This window comes from Ostrinia furnacalis, unplaced genomic scaffold (assembly GCF_004193835.3).
Source record: "Ostrinia furnacalis isolate ACB-3 unplaced genomic scaffold, ASM419383v2 OfSCF1918, whole genome shotgun sequence".
In the NCBI taxonomy this organism is placed as follows: domain Eukaryota; kingdom Metazoa; phylum Arthropoda; class Insecta; order Lepidoptera; family Crambidae; genus Ostrinia; species Ostrinia furnacalis.
The window spans coordinates 623294-645482 of record NW_021132157.1 but is presented as its reverse complement, the minus strand read 5'-3'; the positions used below and the strand labels follow the sequence as shown (position 1 = coordinate 645482).

Here is a 22189-nt window from a genome sequence, read left to right as displayed (position 1 = left end):
TCTGGTAAAGTTCAAAGTACAAAAATTCAATTTTTTGCTCTTAAAGTTCGTAGCAACGAAAATTTTTTCAAAGCTCCACCTGTCATATCGAAAACGCGTAAAATGTATAACGCGGTCAGTCTACGCGGTAGCGGTGTGACGTAACACAACGGTACCGCGATAGCTATCGAGCCGCCGATAGCAAAAGTGTGAGGCGACCCTGGCGCCCCCCTACCGGAGGGGGGAGACACTTCCAGCTCCCTTCACCTTTGCGCGCACGCTGCACCATCCGACCAATAGCCGCCCGCCTTCTGCCGGCGAAAGGTTTTATATACAACTGAAATTTGCGCAGTCAAATTGCTATAAGTCAAAATATAGGGTAGTCGGACGGTCCACTCGTGAGTGCGCGTGCGACGGTTTAGTGCGTAAGTGCGTCCCGAAAACCGCGAGAGCAAATGCTCCCGGATTTAGTGCCTATTTAATTTTTATCGATTTAGAGGCAAATACTTTTTGTGTTACCATGGGGTGCAGTGCGAGATACTGTTTACTGGCTCTATCCTTGTGTCTTGTGACTGAGAATGCGATTGGTGTGCGAGTGATGCCCAAACGGAAAAAAGGTAAGGACAAAATACGGGATTTTTTGAGAAACTATATCACAAATTTTGAGAAATGTTGATGTATGTTTCTTTTTATCATTCATAAAATGTAAACAATGCGCCTCGAAAAATGCTCTACGCAATTTTTGGGGTCTTTTGTAACAGTGCTATATACCTTTTTGTTAAAGTAATTTTGTACTTAATAAACTACATTCAAATGCAAACAGTCATGGCAATAGCCTGACATTCAACATAGGCTGTAATGCTGTAATGATAAATCTAGTAACGATCGATATGACCTAACCTTAAAAGCTGTATTATTCACTTATTGTCCTAGAATCCAATATAATTTATTACTCTAATTTAATGTATTTTGTAAGCATGTTACAGTTGTTTAATATTAATGATTTAATGAATTATAATTGATTTAATGACCCAAAAAAAAACTAGCGCCATAAAGCTATAATATTTTTCTTATAAAAAAAGAAATTATGTTGCATCATCAGTAAAAAAAACCTGAGTTACTTATTAACTAAGTAATTTATTTTGGCCTAGTAAATTTATTTTCATCCCTAATTTATTCATTTTATACCAGAATACATAAATGTATCAGCCAAAAATAATATTTTCATATTAATTAACGATATCCTTTAGACCCCTTTAATTTGATCCCTAACGTTTCCTACCTATAAACCTATTTACCAACTACCTGCCAAATTAAAGCTCTATGAAAATTATTTCTCAACTATACGTTTACTCATTTCTAAATTCATAAGCTACCAATTTAATATACCTAATTAGATTACAACTAATTAACTGTACAAATTCTTATTTGTTATTGCAGAAAATCCAACCATATTATTTATTATTTCAATAATCCAAATGTTATCTAAATCCGCTACTAAGAATGTGTTTTTAATATTTACACAATTGAGCAATTAAATTGCAATAAAATAGATTAAGATCATTAGTAGACAACAATAATCCGTACTTAGCCTACGTCACGCCAATGTATTTTCGTATTAGAGAAATTCCTCTTTACTTGAGTCCACGGATTAAAAAAATTAGGGACAGCTTAAAACTTTCCTCGTCAAAGATTCTTTTAAAACATTTATTTTATCATTGTATTCCGACTGCTTTTACAAACCACCGCTATGCGCCCGAATTCGGAGAGTAATTTTAATTTGTGTGTAGTCACCTTGACATGAAACATTGTTTTAGCTTTTTATTGCTGTTCGCATCAAAAGCAAGGCTTAACAATGTCATGATGGATGTACCGTTGCTCTACCACATCTCAGCATGCTTCACTTTTTGCTCTACCCAATGTAGAGCAGGTAAAAAACGAATTTAGAGCAGGTAAAAAACGAATTTAGGCAAAAGCCTTGTCCAGTTAATTCACTTTTACTACTGAGAAATCCTTCCATAATTAAAAAATAGGTAGCACATAATTTTTACTATCAATTTAATTATTTATTTTTTAACATTAAAAACGAAGCTTGCAACAGTTTTGAAACGCTCCAAAAAATGTTATTTGTGCAATACTTAATAATTTTCGAATTGGCCAATGTTTGCTCAAATAGGCCTATCATAAAAACGTTTGTCGAAATTTAACACTTAATTAAAATAATTAAACATAACTGCGTGAAGCACTGCGGTCGCGCAATTTGAGATGGCTTAAAATAAATGGACGCAAGAAACATTTTTGTAATGTGCGTTCGAATTTTCATTTTCTAAAGCCAGCTTCGCAGTGAAAATGTTTTTGAATAGGTAGGCTTATACTTGGCCAGTCAGTGGGTGCCTTATATGGCCAATGTCTAATACGTCCCCATATAGGTCCGTTTAAGGTGGGCTTTCGCACCTTCTCATTAAGTATAAATTGCAAGGTTAGGAATCCAGGCGATTTCCCAAGATCCGTCGTTGTTCGTGGACATCCTGTGCCGTTTAGTTAGAAAATATTCGATAAATATGTAGTTAAATGCCATTAACCGCACTTGTATCAATTAATACACGCAAATTGCATTCCTTGGGTGGTTATATTTTTTGTCGTTAGCATGCCTAAGTAAAAAATAGCACAATTTTAATACACCGATTTTTTTAAGGAATTAACTATACTAATTGGTACATTTCCTGAAAAATTTTGTACTTAAAAAAATTTATAACCACTTTAGCTTTATTTACAAAAGAAAACTTCATATAATATGCATGTTTCTTCAATTTGAGATTCGAATCGAAACCGATTTAAAGATAAGCTAGTTCAAAATAGTTAGCTTATCACTTCTACTTAAATTAATGAAAATTTTCTTGCGATTACTTTAGGATTTAAAATTTTACCTATGCCTAGAATTATTTACATGCATCGACAAGAAAAAAATATTGTCGTATTTTCTTTAAAAATATATTAATGCAAAGTCGTTACTTGTTGTGCTGCACATTGAATTAAATTATAGTCAAACAGCTGTCTTTTTTTCTTTAAACACAGGTGCATTTATTTGTATTGTTAATTAGTTTGTGATTACTTATTGCACTACAGTGCATTTATTGCACTTTGTTGTACCTAGTTCTGGCATAGAGTAACCCTTTCAATCAGGTATTTGTATTTAGTTATTTAAGTATTTATTAATCACTTTCCACAGAAAATCCGATTTAACTGTCTACTGTTATTGTTACTCTTATCTTTAAGATCTTATTAATAATAACAACACTGTGACACATTTTATCGTAATCTAAAAATGTCCCTTTGATTATTCGTTACTTTAACTTTTGTACACTAAAACTCTGTTATGAGACATGTAAGAGCATTTGACGATTTGTAAGAATTAATTCAATTAGTCTATGCATTAATAAAGATAATTTTGATTTTGAAATTTGGAGAAGAAATAAAGTTAGACCGTCTCTTTTTTACAAAAGGCAACAGAGAGGACTATCTGAGTACAAAGTAGTTGGCAGTCCTGACACTATAGAGTCATTTATTAAACATGTCCTTGTAGTTGGGAAACACAAAATCATTTTCTCTTCACTTTTTGCTACCATAACGATGTAAGGCCTATTCCATAGCAAAGACTAAATGTCAATTACACTTGCACATACGTTCATAAAATTTCGTGTTTCTACCGTATTACTAATACAGTCCTTAATTTCGTGTCTACCGTATTACTAATCCAGTCCTTTGAATGAATCCGGTTAATGGACCGGAATATGAATGAATGCATCGAGTTAATTGGTAGCGAGATAAACCAGTGCCTTATTGGCATATGCACTGCATATTATTCAGCTTACCTTAGGAACTTAGAAATCTTAAATACATCGTGTTTGTGACTTTAAACAAATTTAAGCACTACCTTTTGTTTTTTGGATATATTTAAAATAGGTACCTAATTAAAGTCTAATAAAGTAGGTAATAAACAAGAACGGTAATGACCGGTCGGTAAACTCTACACTGCTAAATTTGATTTAAACATCTTTCACATTTCATATTGAGTTCGTTTATGACCTAAATAGTTTTGGGCCTAAAACCTTATTCTTAATAAACATACCTACATTGTATTATCAAAAATTACGTAATCGATCATTTGATAACCTAAAATATGATTGCATATTACGAGTAACATTCTAACCTGATTAGAGAAATCATCTATCAAGCACACTCGACTAGTTTTGATGGCTTGAAAACCCTAATTCTAACTGGTCAAAACTAGTTTTATCTAGTTACAAATTTATTAATTTGTAGCCAGAGATCGACGTACGGATGCAAGCATAAATACTGATACTGGTTTGGAATTAGTTATAATGCAAGAACAAATTGGCAATCTTTAGCTGATGACATTATACCGCGATGAGCTAGATGGCGATTTTTTGCATTGCACTGAGTAGGTCATGCATATAATTTAGTATCAGCTGTGAGAGTCGGAATAGCTCATAATAATATACTTTTGGTCTACAGCATATTTTGCATGTACATACCTAGGTTTATTTCTAGGTACAAACTAGATTAATTGATTTTAGGATTTATTCAAATCTTTGCATGTGAGAGAACATTGACGTTCAATTGTTTATTTAACATCGCATTAAATCCTCGTTATTTCTTGACTCATCATTGCCGAAACTTTGAACTAAACTAATTTGACGGTTTTCATAGAAACACACCTTTTTCAAGATCGATTACAACAAGTATTCTTTAATCTGGCTCACTAAGAAACCCTGAGCTTAAGGTTGAAATGGAAGATGCAAAGTATTATAAAAACTCTATATACCCATATGCTCATGCGCACAGTGCAAGAGCGAGTAATCAGTGAGAGTCCAACCGGTCCGCTCGCGTGCCTGCGCCGATTCTGTACGTTTTCCAAATAATTACTTCTATGCATCTCCGCGAATTACTAGAAAATTGTCTCCAATCGAATGCTTTGAACGTACCGCCATGAGCTTTCACGTACCACCAAAGCTTTCTTAAATAACTCGAAATATAGACAACATGCAACAGAACAAACCTTTTGACTCTTGGAATGAGCATGCTAAAAGCATTTCAAGGCTTACATTATAAATATATTGTTGAGAGTGCGAAAAGTTTATAAAGAAGACATGTTACTTAAAACAAACAAATAAAGGAGTTTGTGGTTTTAAACAAATTACCTTACTGACTCACACGCTTTTGTGCCCAAAACAAAATAATAACGGGCACACCTACACATAGAGCTCTACACCTAAAAATAAAATCACAAAGAATTAACTCCACGTGAGCCGTACATCATATTTTTTAATGTGTTACTTTGTTATTCACTTATTTCATACCTACTTTCTTATAATCAAAAACTGCCTAGTCTTAAATATTATGAAACACTAGAAATCACTTCAAATCAGAATACATAATTAAGTAAAATTTAATTCCGAGCGGGTGCTTACCTTAAACGTGCATTTCTACGTAACTACATAAAAAAGACAATAGATAAATTTGTTCAAATTAATCACACGTCAGTCTAGCGTATTAACATTTACATTTCTGAATAATTTAACGTATATGTAGTTGCTATGATGATTCACGAGATACTTGATTATGCAACGTTGCTCAACACTGTTATAGTAATCGACTCGATTTCTAATTCACTTTAAAAGGAAGATTTATTTGTTGTTAATAAGCAGTAATCTATTCGCACAGTAAAACGGTTACCTACCTTATTAGAGCGCTTCTTCAACCTAAATAATCATTAGCAGAACACTGAACTTGTATGAGAGGTACTCGACCGAAATTAAATAAGTATGAATCAATTGTGACTTAGCGTAGTGGCAAAAGTAAATCACTAGAGCGAGGTTAGGACATAAAATCACGGTCAGTTGTAGAAAAAAGGAGTATTGTCGTACATTATTATAGCGTTTACGTCTTTCTTTGGATGGATTTCTACACAATAATAATGTACAAAATAATTAAACTTAGTCTAGCTTGATTGACTAATGGTCTCTGATTATTTATGACATACGACACTGTTCCTAATATAGTTGATTTTTTCGTAGATACAACATGAGTTACTTAATTAAAATATCTGTCAATAAGGGTTTTCGTGTATGAAAAATCCGCCAGATGGCAATACGTAGACGCGAGGTCCAAATGCTGCATGATTGGTTATTTTTGACATGACATTGGCAGATATTTCAAAATCCACCAATCATGCAGCAGTTAGACCCGACATCCACGTCCCGCCATCTAGCGGATCTTTCATACGCGAAATCCCTCATTACCGTAACCGGCATTCATTGGCTGCACCCTGCATCAAGAGACAGTATGTTATGACACCCACAAGTTCTAAAAGGATAATAATCCTTTGATCATTAACACTCCACACGTAAGCTCATACACTACCCACAGCACCCCAAAATAGACTTAAAGCTAATAATTGCCTGTAAAATCATTTAACTAATTAACAAAATTTATAACAGGTTGTACGGTACAGATGTTGACCTCGACAATGTTGCTAAGTTTTGCAATTGGGAGCGAAATTTCAAATATTTATTTCAACACAGTATTAACCGTTTAAATGTTATACAATAATTAATTGTACGTTTTAATTTAATACAATGTTGCTAAGTAACAGGAGTGTGACTCAAGATTTAAGTTAAAAATAAGCCTGTAATTGTAATACATGAGCGGTGATTGTAAAAAATTAGCAACATGTCGAAAAATGTGTCAACTAAAAATATCTATCCGATCAACAGCATTTCCTAACGTTTTGTGGTTTACTACTTCATTAATAGGTACCTAATGTAATTGGATAATCAATATTTGCAAAATTGTTAGAAAGCTATTTAACAAGGGTGATAATAAGTAATTTAACAAGGGTCTAAAGTATTCATCTTAATTTTCCTTATGAGGTAACTAAGTAAGTAATAAAATATTCTCTCATTAGCAGTTATTTCCTTACACCTGACCGTCATTGGTGTTACACAATCCATATAGTATTCAATGAAAGTGAGTTCTGTCGACGTTTTCCTACCATAAAACTGGCAATAAACTCACTCTTTACGTGATTTGCCGAAGTACTACGTGCCCAGTTATATTTAGCATTCCAATTGCAAATCAAGCTTCTGGTTACATAAAATTTATTTATTAACTATTTTTGAGTTCAAGGCAATATTGATTTAATTTAGTTAAATGATTTTTTTAAATAAAAAAGGGTCGAACTCTACATCCCTATAGATTTATCCACGAAGACGCCCCCCCCTTTCCTTTCTTCCGCTAATGTTTGAGTGTTATCAGTACACGCTAATGAGTGCACACCCACACTACAATAATGACGCTCGGATTGCCTGGATCAAACTCCCCGCACCCCGCGCTTCCCTCGACCAAAAATTTTTGGGGCGTGTCTTCGTGGATGAAACGACTTGGTGCTAACTGTCATAATGGCAATCAAAAACTTTTGGTCAAAGTCAAATAATCTAGCCACTAGGAAAATCACCACCTTGCCAAATATCTGGGATTAACCTTTACTGTGCGATGGTGCATAAATGCACGCGACTCTACCTATTTTTTGCTTGGAATCGCCTTCAAGAGTTTAATTATTTCTATAGGAGCAATACCTGTTGTATTGAACATACCAAATATATGAGTAGGTATAGCTATTTCTCTTCATAGAATAACTTTCTAGGTGCGTCGTGTTTTATATTAATTCTTTTGCTAATAGCGTAGAACTATTCATTTTCTATCATAACGTGTCAGTCAAAAAGAAATCGGAAATGCATTATTACTCGGGCATTCATATAAGAAAAGTATTATGTCATACAATTATTGCTAACCGGACGTTTGAACCGCAGTTACTGATTAGTATCAATAATACATCAATATATCGTGAATCGATATAGTTAATTAAACTGGACCAGTGTTAGCTTTAAAATGAAATAGATATTGTCTGGTATTTCAAATTTTTAATTGACAGATGGATTTATATTTAAATATATTATCAAATCAATTAGCCAGTTCCGCTATTACCGATGAATTGTTATAATTAGTGTTAAAGGCACATCTGATGAGTATCGTAATACTAATACAATTACTTAGGTATAAAATGCGATAGTAACTCTGTCTATTTGTTACGTTTTCAAATTCCCATGGTAGAAAAATTAAGGCTGGGTTACACCAACTCAGCCTAAATGTTCCATTTTCAAGTAGTTTTTATCGTAAGAAACGCACGTGTTCAGTGTACCTACCATGAGTTTACGATAAGTGTGCTCGCTAGCGAAAACGTCAAAAATCTCTATGGAGATCTTGAAAGTAGCCGCAAGGGGCGCTGCACAATATGTCATACAATTAATGTCATTTTTTTACGGAGTCGCTAGCGAGCACACGTAACGTAAACTCATGGTAAGCACACAGAACCTAGTTGCTTAAAAGAACATTTAAATCTGCAGTCAGACAGCGGGCGTCAATTTAATGTAGCGTGACGTTTTCATAGTTTGTAGCCATCTCAGAAGCCTCTGTTATTAACAAAAATCACTCCTCTCGCTCACTCTTACTATTTAACACAATTTGTCTAACTTTTATTAAGGATTGAATACTACTACGAACGAAATGATCGCAGACGATTGCGGAGTTTTCCTGCTATTGTACTATCTGTATAAGGACGTGACAATTAACTCCGATGTTAACAAAAACTGCCAGTAAAACGCCAGCTTGGTTGTCCAACAAAAAGTGCAATTAAGATTTTATAGTTTTAATTCAATTCACAAAGAAAACTCAATGGAAAAAGAGGGGAAAAGTTTATAGAACTCATTCAGCAATAGCGTACGTACAGTCCTGTCATCTTTTTTGTTGGAAAACAGCACCTATTTACCTCTAAATACATGCTACAATATTTATCTTCATGTGTTGTCATCTGTACAACAAATACATAACAAGAAAATTGGTTGTATGAATGTAGAAATCAGATATTTGCAACGGTCAAAGTCACGACGAACCGGTTGTTGTTTAATACGTGATACTCGTATAATATAAAATATCGTTTGTTTGTGCTGCATTCACGTCGCAGTGTGAAAAATATTATGATTAGGTAAGAGTAAATTTATTTGTTTACAAACTATTAGAAGGAATTTAGTGCGCTTTGAATCTATTAAGTGTCTCTATACGTGCCTTATTTAATTTTCAGCGACGTATCATTAAAATTACTTAGAATAGGGTAACTTAGGAGATATCCCTAGGCCAATAGAGCCTCCATACGATAAGATAGGTGTTTCACATACAAGTCTCACGTGCTTGCACGTAAATTAGAGAGCTTTACATTGTACATTCGAGACACACGTGCGCTGCCACTTAGGACTCACTATAATTGCATTATTCAAACCCAAACCTACGATATACATTTAAATGAGTATAAGTTTCTTGGGAACCGAACTTTTTATAATTTTGTATGTGCATACCCAGATGGCGGCACATTAATATAAACACCGTGGTAGGTATCTTTTGTATGTTGTACATATAAATACTACTTTTTCAGCATAAGCTTTTCCATCAAAAACCGAATGCTCGACAGTCCCAACAGTATTCTAATGGTTTTGGCGGGGAGGTGGGACAGTGTCCTGATAAGACATTGGATCACCGCTCTAATAAACCAGGAGCAAATATATATAAATAATTAATAATGTCAAATATTACTACTAACATTAGATGTAAGAACATTGTTACTAACATAATTGGATCTTTGTAATCTGAATAAATGAAATTTATTATATTATTATTATTATTATAAGGATAAATCTGCCGTGTAGATACTATGCCTAAGATCCATATTTATTTTATTCGATCATTAGTCTCAAAATAATTTTCTAAAATTGTAATTAGGAAACATAATCATGTCTTAATCGATGTAAAATTAGGGATTCCCTTATACGAGCAACTAAATAAATAAGGAATCAATTAATAACAGATTTAGAAAATCCACGACCGAATACCAGTTTGATATTATCTAACTACATATAATAATTTACACTTAATAATTCGCCTTAATTTTGCGAATTGTTTAACATTCCAGCTTTAGGCCTATTTACAAGACCAATTTATAAGGCATCTAAACGATATACACTAGGTTAAACCAATAAAGATTAACCACTCTAGTAGCGCACTAAAATCCAATAAATATTGTATTGCAAGCTTAACTTGTCAATCTACAGCTTTAAGAAACTGAGGCAACTAAAAACTGGCCTATAGGCTATAGGTATATTAGGTTGAAGTAAATTAAGTAAGCCCGAGTTTGCTTGGGAAAATACCGTGAATATTAATATTAAAACATCATTACCTTATTCACTACTGCACACGCTTTTATGTAGCAAAGCAATTATTGTTGTGGTTTTAAACAACATCACCTATTATAACGAAGCACAAGTCTTGCAAAAAATATTAAGTTTTAAATAATGCATTAATTTAATACTTTTTACTTCCAACACTGTTTTAGTCTGTCTCTTTCACTCTGTAATCGTATATTATTATTTTATGTGCAAATTGACAGCAGACTCGGACTGACTGTAACTTATGCAATTAGAACAAGGAAGGGCCTGTCGAAACGTGAAATTGGACCGATTTATTAATTACAGCTGTAATTACAAGGGATTTACAAGTGTTAGTAACAGTCTATAATCCTGTATAAATCCATATTAAGTGGATTTGACGGACTTTATGATATATACTTCGGGTTTTTGCGCTGTAAAGGATAGCGTGTTAATTAAGAATCAAACGAACTTACCTGTGATGTTTGATATCTNGTAAAACAAAATCATCTTCGGGAGAGATACGAAGTATAATTTACTATTTTTAACGCTCTCTTTATTGCTAAATCCTAATTCTCGTAGATTAGGGCATAATGACCTCTTTGATACTTGTTTCGTTTTATTCAAATATCGAGACTCAACCAAACAAAGCTTTGAATTTAGTTTTACTTGTAAGTTTGAATCGGATTCCAAACGCCAAACTTCAAATAACTTCGCAAAAGTATGTAATTTACAACTCAGCTTTAAGAAAAATACAGCTAGATAAATAACAGTTCTTTCTTACATACGTAAAGCAAGTGGATCTCTGTAAATACGCCTTAATGTTTAAATCTTCAACATTGCGCAGGATCAAGGCCACAAAAGCGGTTAAAATCTCAATTTCATGTTCATCTGTACACGCCACTTTCTTTTTGTCGCATAATAAATTCAAAATAACGGGTTTCTTGTGCTCATCATAATAAATACAAGTCGTGATGATGTTGTTAATTCTGGTTTCACTGTGACCAAGCGAAAAAAGTTTAGAAGTAGAATCCAAAGTCCATTTAAACCCGTGGAACCCTAAGGCCCAGAACAGAAACTGCAACTGCTAGTTACTTTTGAGTTGCATCTAAGTTTCTGCCATAGCGTCCGTTGAGAGACCACACATGACGCGACCAGTTTGAAACTTTCAGTTTCATTCATCAGAATCATCACAAAGTTGCAGTTTCGTTGCAGTTGCGTTTCACTGTCTGTTCTGGGCCTAACCGGTCGCATGAGACCGCGGAAACAATTGAATTCTATTGTGTCTCAATTCGCTGCTACTTGAAAGGCTTGTAGCAAATTGTCGGCCTTTCTGAAACGCTCTTTCACCAAGGATGCATGTAAAACTGGCTTCTGTTAGGATTTTCAAGTTAAAAGTATGCGTAACTATTGTTAGGGAAATACTCCATTGTAAATTAGTTTCAAATACAATAAAGGAATAATAAATAAAGGAGCAAATAGCTTTCAGCAGCTGGTTCCTGAACAAAAAATCTGGAAAATCGTGGTTGGGCAAGGTGGCTGTTGAAATCCCGAAGGAGTATTGTTTAGGTTGTACTTTATCTGTATCTACCTACTTCTATACTTTTCTCGTTGCTAGCGCATAGGCATTGTAAGTATTTGTGGTTTTCTGTCATTTTAATGTGCTATGCGTCGTTTAGCGAATTTCAAATAGCCGAGAATAATGTTATTTCACAAAGCGAAAACAAGCATAGTTGTCCATTGCATAATCGCATATAAAATATGTTGGCCACAACTATTTATAATGTTGCAATAAGAAAAAATTGCCTTTTTGTGTGGTTTAAATAATATGAAAACCTGTTGTATTGTCTTCTATAAGTGATCACTTAAACATAACACATTTGGTCATTTTACGAAATATAAGTGAAATATGTTAGAGATTCCGAATTGGAGTCTTTAGTCCTCGTAACTAGGACACACCTAATATTCGGTAAAGATATGAAATAGGTAATTACAGGACAAACGCAAGTGCAAAAAAAATTGTATTTTTGAGTAATAGCAATAAAAAAATCACAAATGAAATGAACTCGATTCGCGAACGTTTCACAGTAAGTTCCGTAATGCACAAACGCTTAAGCAAATATTTTTTCCATGGACGCTATCACAATAGTAGGTACAGTCAACAGCACATCAGAATACATTTTGGTTGCAAAATAGCACCTGTTTTAACTGAATAAGATGCACCATTACTACCTTGATGTGCTGTCATCTATACCTAATCAGCCGGTTGCTTCAACGTATCATGGAATTAAAATCATGCAACTTGAATGACTGGATTTTTTGAGGAAAATCAATTCACTTGCTAACTGAACTAGGACGTAACGGGCCTCCGCCCAAACTGGATCGTTACATAAAATTAATTTTACACAATCGCTTTTAAATTCAACTTCATAATAGTTAATAATCCCAGTACAATTTTCTTTTATGCAACGCAAAAATGTAACATTTTTATGATTGGGATTGGACAGGTAAAGCTTCGTAACACTTCACTCATAGGTGTGGTTGTTGAGTACCAGAGTTCTACTCTCTCGATCCGGATTTCGTGGGTTTGATTCCCAAATCTACAAATAAATAGCTTTGTATAATTGTTCCCACTTGGTTACGACATCGTATGCTTGAGTCCCTTATGTCTCGATCCGATGAACTACTCGTATTAAACCAAAATGGAGTAACTAACACTCAATATCGCCGAGTGACTTAATCGATTATAAAAGACCAATAAAATCGATGCCGTTCTTTTACGTGAATATCATTAATATCGATGAGATCACTCGCGATGGCAATTGCGTAGTCACCATGCAAACATTGCTCTATTTCACTTTCTTTTCAATAGTAAATATTCTAATCACACGATAGAGTTTTCACTTGTGATTTCACCTAAAACCCGATAAATAACATCCCAAATCGTCTGTGCATTTTAAATTACATTTAAAGAAAATTTAAATTAGGATTCCGTTTCCGTATTTCCCTTTTCACAAGGCCTCCTTTGGATTTGCATAAAAATTTAACATACATAATGTTACTTCATCCTGTTAAATATTTATGTAATACGTACATCCTTATACTCTATTTACTTCGTAGTACCTTTGTACTTAATTATTACTAAATCACGGTCTCTAAATTAATAAAAAGGCACATATTTTTGTATTTATAGGAAAAAAATATTTTTAGTTATGTAGATTTAAGTGAAGATAACTACGCCTATTATAATTTAGGAAACGATTCGTTAATTAAAATGATGTGTCTATTAAAACTGATTAAGGCATCAGCACTATCGTTAATTGTGGCATAACCGACAATGATTATAGCTCAATTTACTTTGCATTCTTAATCTAAATACCCTTTTTCCTCCTCCTTAGTTTTTTTGAAAAAGTAGGTATGTGTTTTATACCAAATAGGTACAAAACAGACTGACTGTCTGAAAAACAATAAGAAATAGTGCATAAAAATGACACTATTAACTACACCACTGCTGTGTTATTTGTATCAATAACACTTGTATTATTATGGTAATGTAGATAGAGCAGCTGTTTTTCATTAAACAATATTTAATATTGACTTATAATTGAAATACAAATGTAATATTTAGATGTATCAATGTGATAACCTTTAATAATTATGATGAATCGCTACGATACTGTATCATAGCTAATAAATAGAAATCAAGTCAACACTTAATATTCAAAGACATAAATCAAATACCTACAGCTGAATAGTGTAAATTGCCCGGGTTACAGACCCGCGAACTAAATACATCGAACAGACAGAAGTATTGGCTAACTAAATAACGGACACAGAAAACAACATAAGAAAATACTATTATATTATTCACACTTACAATAACACAAATGGCAATTTCATCGAGTTTGCTTGCAAAAACTTTTCCGACGCACTTTTGTTTTAAAAGCTAATCGAATGACCTAATTAACGAGTTTAAATTAACTGATAACGCAAATTATCAATCAATTTACTAATAACCTATGACTAATTCGCGATGCTCCACTTTCTAGTTTAATCAACCGTGGGGTATTTCATCGGTGCTGATAGAATCGCGATCAAAATTATAGCTTCGCACATTACAATTGCTAATCTATTTACATGGATAAACCTCCGTGGTCTAGTTGTTAGGGAATTCAAATTTTCCAAGATTTTTCGTTCAGTGTGCTTACCATGAGTTTACGTTACGTATGTGCTCGCTAGCGAGTACGTCAAAAAGTCTATGAAGATTTTATTTCTTGAAAGTAGCCACTAAGGGCGCTGTACAATATGTCATTTAATGTAATTTTTTTACGCAGTCGCTAGCGAGCACACCTAACGTAAACTCACGATAAGTACACAGTTCGTAGTAAGAGGAAAAAGAAGCAAACTTCTCCCTAACTATCACTATGGTTAACATAGTGATTCCTTGACTTAAAATAAAAATCGTGGCTAACATAAGATAGGACCGGCCGTTGTGGAAATCTTTCGGAGAGCCCTTTGTCCGGCAGTGGACGTTATTTGGCTGAAACGAACGAACATAAAATAGTTAAAAGCTTTTAATCATTGTACACTGAAGTCACAAGTTAACGGTGCGTTAACTATGTTAACCGATAAATACAATAATTTCGATTAATTCCATCCCATAAAAATCTTCTAACCATATCTATAAAGCGCTTCCAAATACGCACAAATAATTGCTACAACTTAATATCAATTTGTCAGTCTTGAATCGAAATGCTTGGACACTTCAACTTGGAATTGGAATAGTTCCAAGACGTTGGAATTCCTTCTCCGATGATAATTACTGCAGTATGCATCTAATGCGCGATGAATGATCAGGACTGAATGAACAATGGCACTGGAAACTGGGGCTTGGGCTATGTATACTCAGAAGTAGGGCTGTGAAGATTCAATATTTGAATGAAATATGAATGATTTCGAACTGAAATCGCATTTTATTCATATTTATATTTTATCATCACTTGAAAAAATCGATTGCCTCAGATAGAATCGGAGCAACACGACCGCTTTTTATGTGCAAAGCAATTGCTCTACAGCTTACAACATAATCATTATTCATATACATTCTTAGACAACTAACAAATCGTTCATCATCTAGAATCCTATAATCTGCTTACAGTGCATTTCTACGAGTATCCTGACTCAAAACTATTTCTCGCGCGTGCAGCACGTGACGAACACTTATTTTCATCACTTCATTTGTTTCAATTAGTAAACAAAAGACTGTTCTAGTTCCAATCATTGTATTTTTGTTTGTATTTATTAAACAAAAGACTGCGTAGTTCCAAAATCTATTTTGTTTCGATTGTAGTAAACAAAAGACTGTCTAGTTCCAATTTCGAAGAACCAGTAACCCTGTGCACAGAGCGTGGCAGTTAGTTGCGCAAATGCAACCACGTGATACTGCGTATGAAGTTTTTTTCTTTTGCGGATACGCACAGGTGAGGTGTTACGTATACAGAATTTAGAATGCATTGTGACTGAATAATTGTGACCTTGCGTTGGGCGTGTTGGGGAATACCGAGTTGGACGAATTCATTTGTCTTTTGTAATTTTTAAATCGTTAAATCATGCTGTGTTGACATGAAGTATTTTTATATTCTACGATAGTAAAAGTGGCTCAAGAAAATGAATATGGATTGTCACAGTCCACACTATAAAAAGGGAAATAAGAGCAACACTATTTAAATAAAACAAATGTCCATTAGACTTCCACATTTTCTCTTTAAAGAAAGTCACTAAATACTTTATTCAGTCTACAGTACCGAAATCGATTTAGTACATAGCGCCACGCTTTTCTAAAGCGTTCGACGTTTCATTATTAAAGAACATTGTGAACAAATATCATTTCCCTACTTTCGACCATGAAACCGATCACTAGATCAAAGTACTCGAACTTCACGCATTGATTGACGTCCGTAAAGACCGGAAAACGATCGATAGATCAATATCACTATTCGAGCATTCAAATCGATTTTAATATCGGAACGGCTTTGACATAACTCTGACAGTGTAATCGCGCGACAATCAGCCGCAGGCGCACTTTTGATACATGTCCGGTTTTAAAAACACTTAAGCTGGCTTATTAATTAAGTGCTGATATAATTTATGGTTGTATAATCACTTTGGAAACCATTTTACTTATGCATATCTAAGTAGGCTCATTAGCCTTATTAATTTGTATATTATTAATTATTAGACATGTGTAAAAATGTTTTTTGGCCTTGTGTTGAAATAATGTAGAGACAGGGTTATTAGGTTGACGTTAATTAAATCTGTACTAATAATTCCTTTCTCTTGTATTCTTATTTTTCTTTCATCGCATAGATTATAAAAACAGAGGTCAAAAATCTAGTGTCTGGGAATTAGAAGCAACCTTCCATTCGAGCATGACTCTTTTACCATTTTACCACGGTGGCGATTTCTTATAACTGTAAGGCCTATGAATAATTTACGCAGAAAAGTCGATTAATTTATACATCACAACCAGAAATTGGCATTAATTAAAGAAAAGGACATTTAACTTTACTACGAAACTCCTACGAACATTAACTGACGGATATGCTGTCAGTAAGGACAGGAACTGAAATGAACCGGAAATTTCACCCTTCTACTTAGCATATTTTATGTATATCGACCACATAAAATAAAATCATATTTCCAACATTACATAAGAAGTTAACGAGTGCGGATGGTACTTAAAATTAATAAGAAACATCGCATTGATTGGACTGCTTTACATGCTCGAGTAAATGTATTGAAATTGTACCTAGTAATCATGTTTCTGTAATTCTGCATGTACTACTCGCTGAAGCACAAACTATAAACAACAGCACATAAATTAAACAACAAATTTTTAATAGGGGCGATTTCATGAAATTCAATCATGGCTCAAATTTTTCGTTTTTTTTATTTTTGACATCACATCAAAACGGTGTCTATTTTTTAGCAACAAAAATTCGAAAAAATAAATCTGTACGGCAGTAATGCTTAATGTCCAATATTAGTGTGATAGTTTGGAACAGCTTATTATTATTACTACACACCTGTCACTGTCATGCATGAAATCATTGATTTAAATGTAGCACACGCAGATAAAAATGCGCATTACATTGCGTAATATGGAAATCTCGGACTTGCCTGTCGGATGTGACGCGGTTTCACGCATGCCTTCTTTTATCTCACTTTTCTTCGCTACTAATTAACTTCGATTTAAATGTGGACACCCAGAGCGGAGCCAAAACGCGTAATATAAAATATTGCGTAAGTGGTCGCGTAATATTCAGATCATACGCGCGGATGTGGCGACGCGGGTTCGCACTTGCAAGTTTTTGTTTTTTACTTTTATGAATGGAAGGTAATAAGCGTATTGACTTTCATTCTTGTGTGGCATCGTAGGCTGTAAACGGTATTCCTTATTGATTTCAGATTTCACTTTCAAATAAAAAAACAGTAAGTTGAAGATATTATTCATCTTTTGTACTGCTTTCACAAAATAAATGTTTAAAAACTTTAAATAGGCTGAAATAAAAATCTAACTGAACGAATATGAATACATCAGAAATTACATAGGAATCCTATTGCGAACTCATAACCAAACAATGACTAATTCAAATATGAAATTACTCACTCGCCTCAAAGTGGTGTCCCACAATTTAACTGAACAGCAAAGGCTATTGCGTTAAAACTATAACATTACCAAAACAGGCTAACTCAGCATCAAAGTACAATTTCTCTTGCCGTAAAATAACGCCGGTCCTCGCTGACATCATCTTTAGATCTTGTCAACTTTACCAGTTTACTCACAATGTATAATTTAACTTTCCCCGATTGATGCTCGGGTTTCACTTTCAACATTTCGTTAACGCTCCATTAAACTTATTCTATTGTTTTAAGTCTTGGACTCTATCTAATATTGAACGTATACATCAGTTTATGCAATAGAATAATATCATTAACAATGACAGATGACTGGCTTAGTTGTTGTTACAGTCGTTTGCTATAATGATAAGTCAAAGCCTAATGACAATAAAAATAATAAATATATGAGATTTGGTTTAAATAGCTCAAAGCGCAATAGTAATACTATTTATCAACCACTCTACAACTAGTACGTTGACAAATTACCAACGAGATATTATTATACAATAGAAAAACAATTGTCTAATATGTTGCATGGACTGTCAATGTTAATAAAGATATTGTGTTTGAGACAAAATTACGATAAACTTTTCAAATTATATTTTAAATAGTTTTTTGTTTAACTAAAAAGTTTACCTTACTTACTATTCTTAGAAGTATACAGTACCTTAATATTTGGCATAAAAATAAAAGTGAAACTGTTGGCCCATATAATATTCAATCTGAAATATCTTACAGTCATTGACCAACTGAATCTACTGGTATAGGCATAGACAAAAAATTGATTGAATTTTGACCAACAAAAGATACGAAACGTGACATCCGCTATAATAACGCAAAAAAATATAATGACATGGAAAGTTATTTTTATTCAACAGGAAGTCTGTGAACTAATAAAAAATATGCCAACTTATGAATATTTAGTTTAAAATATATCAATAAATTTTAAACAGTATTAAATTATTGTAATTGCAATATAAAGTAGGTACTATACTGTAAAGTCAATTACGTAAACCAGTTATTAACATTTTAAATACAATTGAAGGTTTTTGTATTCTATTCTTCACAAAAACTAAGCTACTATTTAATAATCAAAATTTCGCATAAGCTGTTTAATTAAATTACCTGTCAAAGCTGTATTAATTTTTAAAATCACTTATTTGTAAACCGATTGTTCTTGGGCGGGCTGCGCCCTTTTGCTCAACTGGCATCCGCAGAATACCAGTGGTCGTGACGTTCTCTCTGCCGTCACGGCTTATACTGAGCAGATGCCATTTTGGTGCATGTACTTTACTGTTTGGTTTTGTTATATCTATTTGTTATTTTATTTTGTACTAGCATCGAATAAATACTTTTCTTTCTTTCTTTCTTTCTTTCTTTCTTTCTTTCTTTCTTTCTTTCTTTCTTTCTTTCTTTCTTTCTTTCTTTCTTTCTTTCTATATTAATACACTCAGTCGAGTCAATATTTTTTATTATTTTTTACCTATTATTTTATCTAGGGTTTGGAAAGAGTGCATTAACTGTGCTATCTTAACTGTGCTATCTTGTTGATTATTTGCACTTATCGCCATCAAGATAAAATGTGAAGATATGGTATTAATGCATTATACATTGGGATAGGTCATAATCGGTATGACCATGACGTGTACATCACTCGTCACTCTACGTAAAGACTCCGTCTCATCAATGCTTTTAGATTTACTTTTCTTTTTTTTGCACATTAAAAGTGCAATTGCACTTAGAAACTATTTTATTAACATCTCAATAATAATGTAAAGGTTTAATGCTTATAACTTTAATGTTTTTAAAAGCTACTTAACTTGATAGAGTCATCGCACGATGATTTATGCATTGAGATAGGTCAAGACTGATCATATATTCTATAGCTTATTTTAAATCTATTTTATGATCACAATGTCATGGCCAGCTAATTTTAAGTCGTTTTAATGAATCTAAAATATTTGCAAGGTTACAATAAAATATTGATCATGATAAGATATTGACACATCGGCTAGGTCAAGAGCAGGCTGACCGTGGCATCCAAGTCTTGGTTCACCTCTCCTGTCATCGAACTCTCGAGAACCGATATTGGCCAAGAAAGAGCATAATTGTGACGTAAGCAGACGAAGATCGGCTTTCATTTGTTTATTAAAGCGGGTCATTTTAAAAAGTTAATCATTTATTTCCACTTCTTATGGTTCAGTTTTCGATGTATTTTCAGTGTTAAATATAAAATATCATTATTCTCTTACAAATAAGGTTCAAATCTGACTAAATCAATTTTACAGGTATTGTGCCCTTGACTACAATTACATTTTAATACTTAATTGACATTCCAGTTGGGTTTATATCTGTCATAGAATATTGATACTGATTGTGTTTTAAGCCGTACATTAATCATTGACTATTGGCTTGCATATTATAATCTGACCCGATTTTCTGGTAATTTAAATACAAATAGACTTCTTGACCTTATTCTCGGTTAAACGACAGGTAGGTTCTATTAAAGATTGATCTTGTTCATAATTACTTGTAGTTTGTTGTTTTAATTGGAGTCAGTAATTGAAATTTGAACTGGCACCTTCTTTTCCAAGTAACATATTCACGCCCGTATTCACAAACGATGCTTGCAGCAAATGGAACGCACAGCGTTGAATAGAGCTCTGTGAATGGTTCGTGTGTCACCTAGTTCATCCACGCGCACTGTGAGACCTCATAGTAATGTTTGTGAGTACGGGCGTCAGTCTTATACTCAGCGCAATTTACAACTATGGAATTTCTAATTCATTTCAGTTCATTTCATAATTCCAAGTATTCCTCAATGTTCTTGCTCGTCACTGTAATATTATTTGTCCTCATCGGGATTTGAACTCACGACTACAGCTGGTTTTGTACTCCAGCACGACATCCCATAGGCAGGTTACCAACAAAGTCTATTGTTCATTTCTATCTATTTCTCTGTATTTCTGACAACCATTACATTAAATCGCTCAATTCAAAAGCTCTTTATTTAATCACTAGTCATGTAGTTTAGTCAATAACTTACAACTCCTTAAAAAGCCGACCAATTTCTAAATTAACAATTTCATAAAAATCCAATACCATACGCGCTAATCTTAATCCAATTTTGATTTAACCGTTAATGTTAGTTTTATTTCGAAACGCCATCTGGGCTGTGGATGGAATGCATTAAATTCAGACCGAGAATGTGATTCGGTATTTATTACTCGATACAAAGTCGAGCACAGCTGTTGTAGTTGTTCCCATGCCTTTAGGTTAGAACGATTTCGTTGCTAAGTGCATAATGCCACTTGTTTTGGTTAAAAGGAATACTTAGGCTGGGTTGCACCATCTTACTTTAACTTTGACAAACGGCAAAAATCTGTCAAACTCCGTACAAAATTCACCGGTTATCATCATAGTTTCCGTCAAAGTTAGGTGGTGCAACTCAGCCTTGTGTAAACGATTTTATGTTGTTATCTGGGTACATGTATCATGCGAAAATTTGAAGAAAATGTCTCGGATTTCAGTTTAAAAAAAGAAATACTCCAGAAGCCTTTGCATTAATTTCTTAGTGGAAAAAACTCATAAATATTCATGGATCAAATAACAATTATATTTCTCGTTATCGTTATATCTGATTTAATACCTAAATGATATAAAAATGGAAGCAGATATTATTTTTTCATAGAATCAGAAGTAGTACGTTTTTTGTATTATTGTTTAATTATGATAAATAAAATAATTCACTTATTAACGAGTTGTGGAAATGGCTAATATATACACACAAATCATCAATAACAAACATTATGAATAAAACAATACCCTACTAAATACATAAGTAAACAAACGTTAGTTACGCTCTACTAACATTTGTTAACGTTGATCATTAATATAATCGACGGAAAATAAACAAAAATCAAAGGATCTAAAGTAAAACAAGTTTAATTATAACATTTTTATTTATTTATCGATAATACTCATATCTGACACTATTATCTACATTCGTTCGTTCGTTCGTTTCAGCCGAAAGACGAATATTGTCTACATATTAATGTTCAATCGAAATATTTATAGTATCTACATCTTAAATTGATCTTATCACATATCTATCGCTCTTTATATCTCTAGACAAATAATATATCAATATTGCCAACACTACATACAATATCTCAATTTATTAACACTTATGCAAT

General features: G+C 33.4%; 1 protein-coding gene across 2 annotated transcripts in view; it reads left to right on the top strand.

The window, feature by feature from the left end:
- The first annotated feature begins 274 nt into the window (after positions 1–274).
- LOC114354101 (laccase) overlaps positions 275–22189 on the top strand; it is a 72307-nt gene continuing 50392 nt past the window's right edge. The window contains exon 1 of one of the 2 annotated variants that reach the window (XM_028306358.1): positions 275–596. In XM_028306358.1, the coding sequence (XP_028162159.1) occupies positions 500–596 (97 nt within the window). In that variant the 5' untranslated portion in view covers positions 275–499. The remainder of the gene's footprint in view (positions 597–22189) is intronic. The other variant, XR_003655982.1, reaches the window with a different exon arrangement.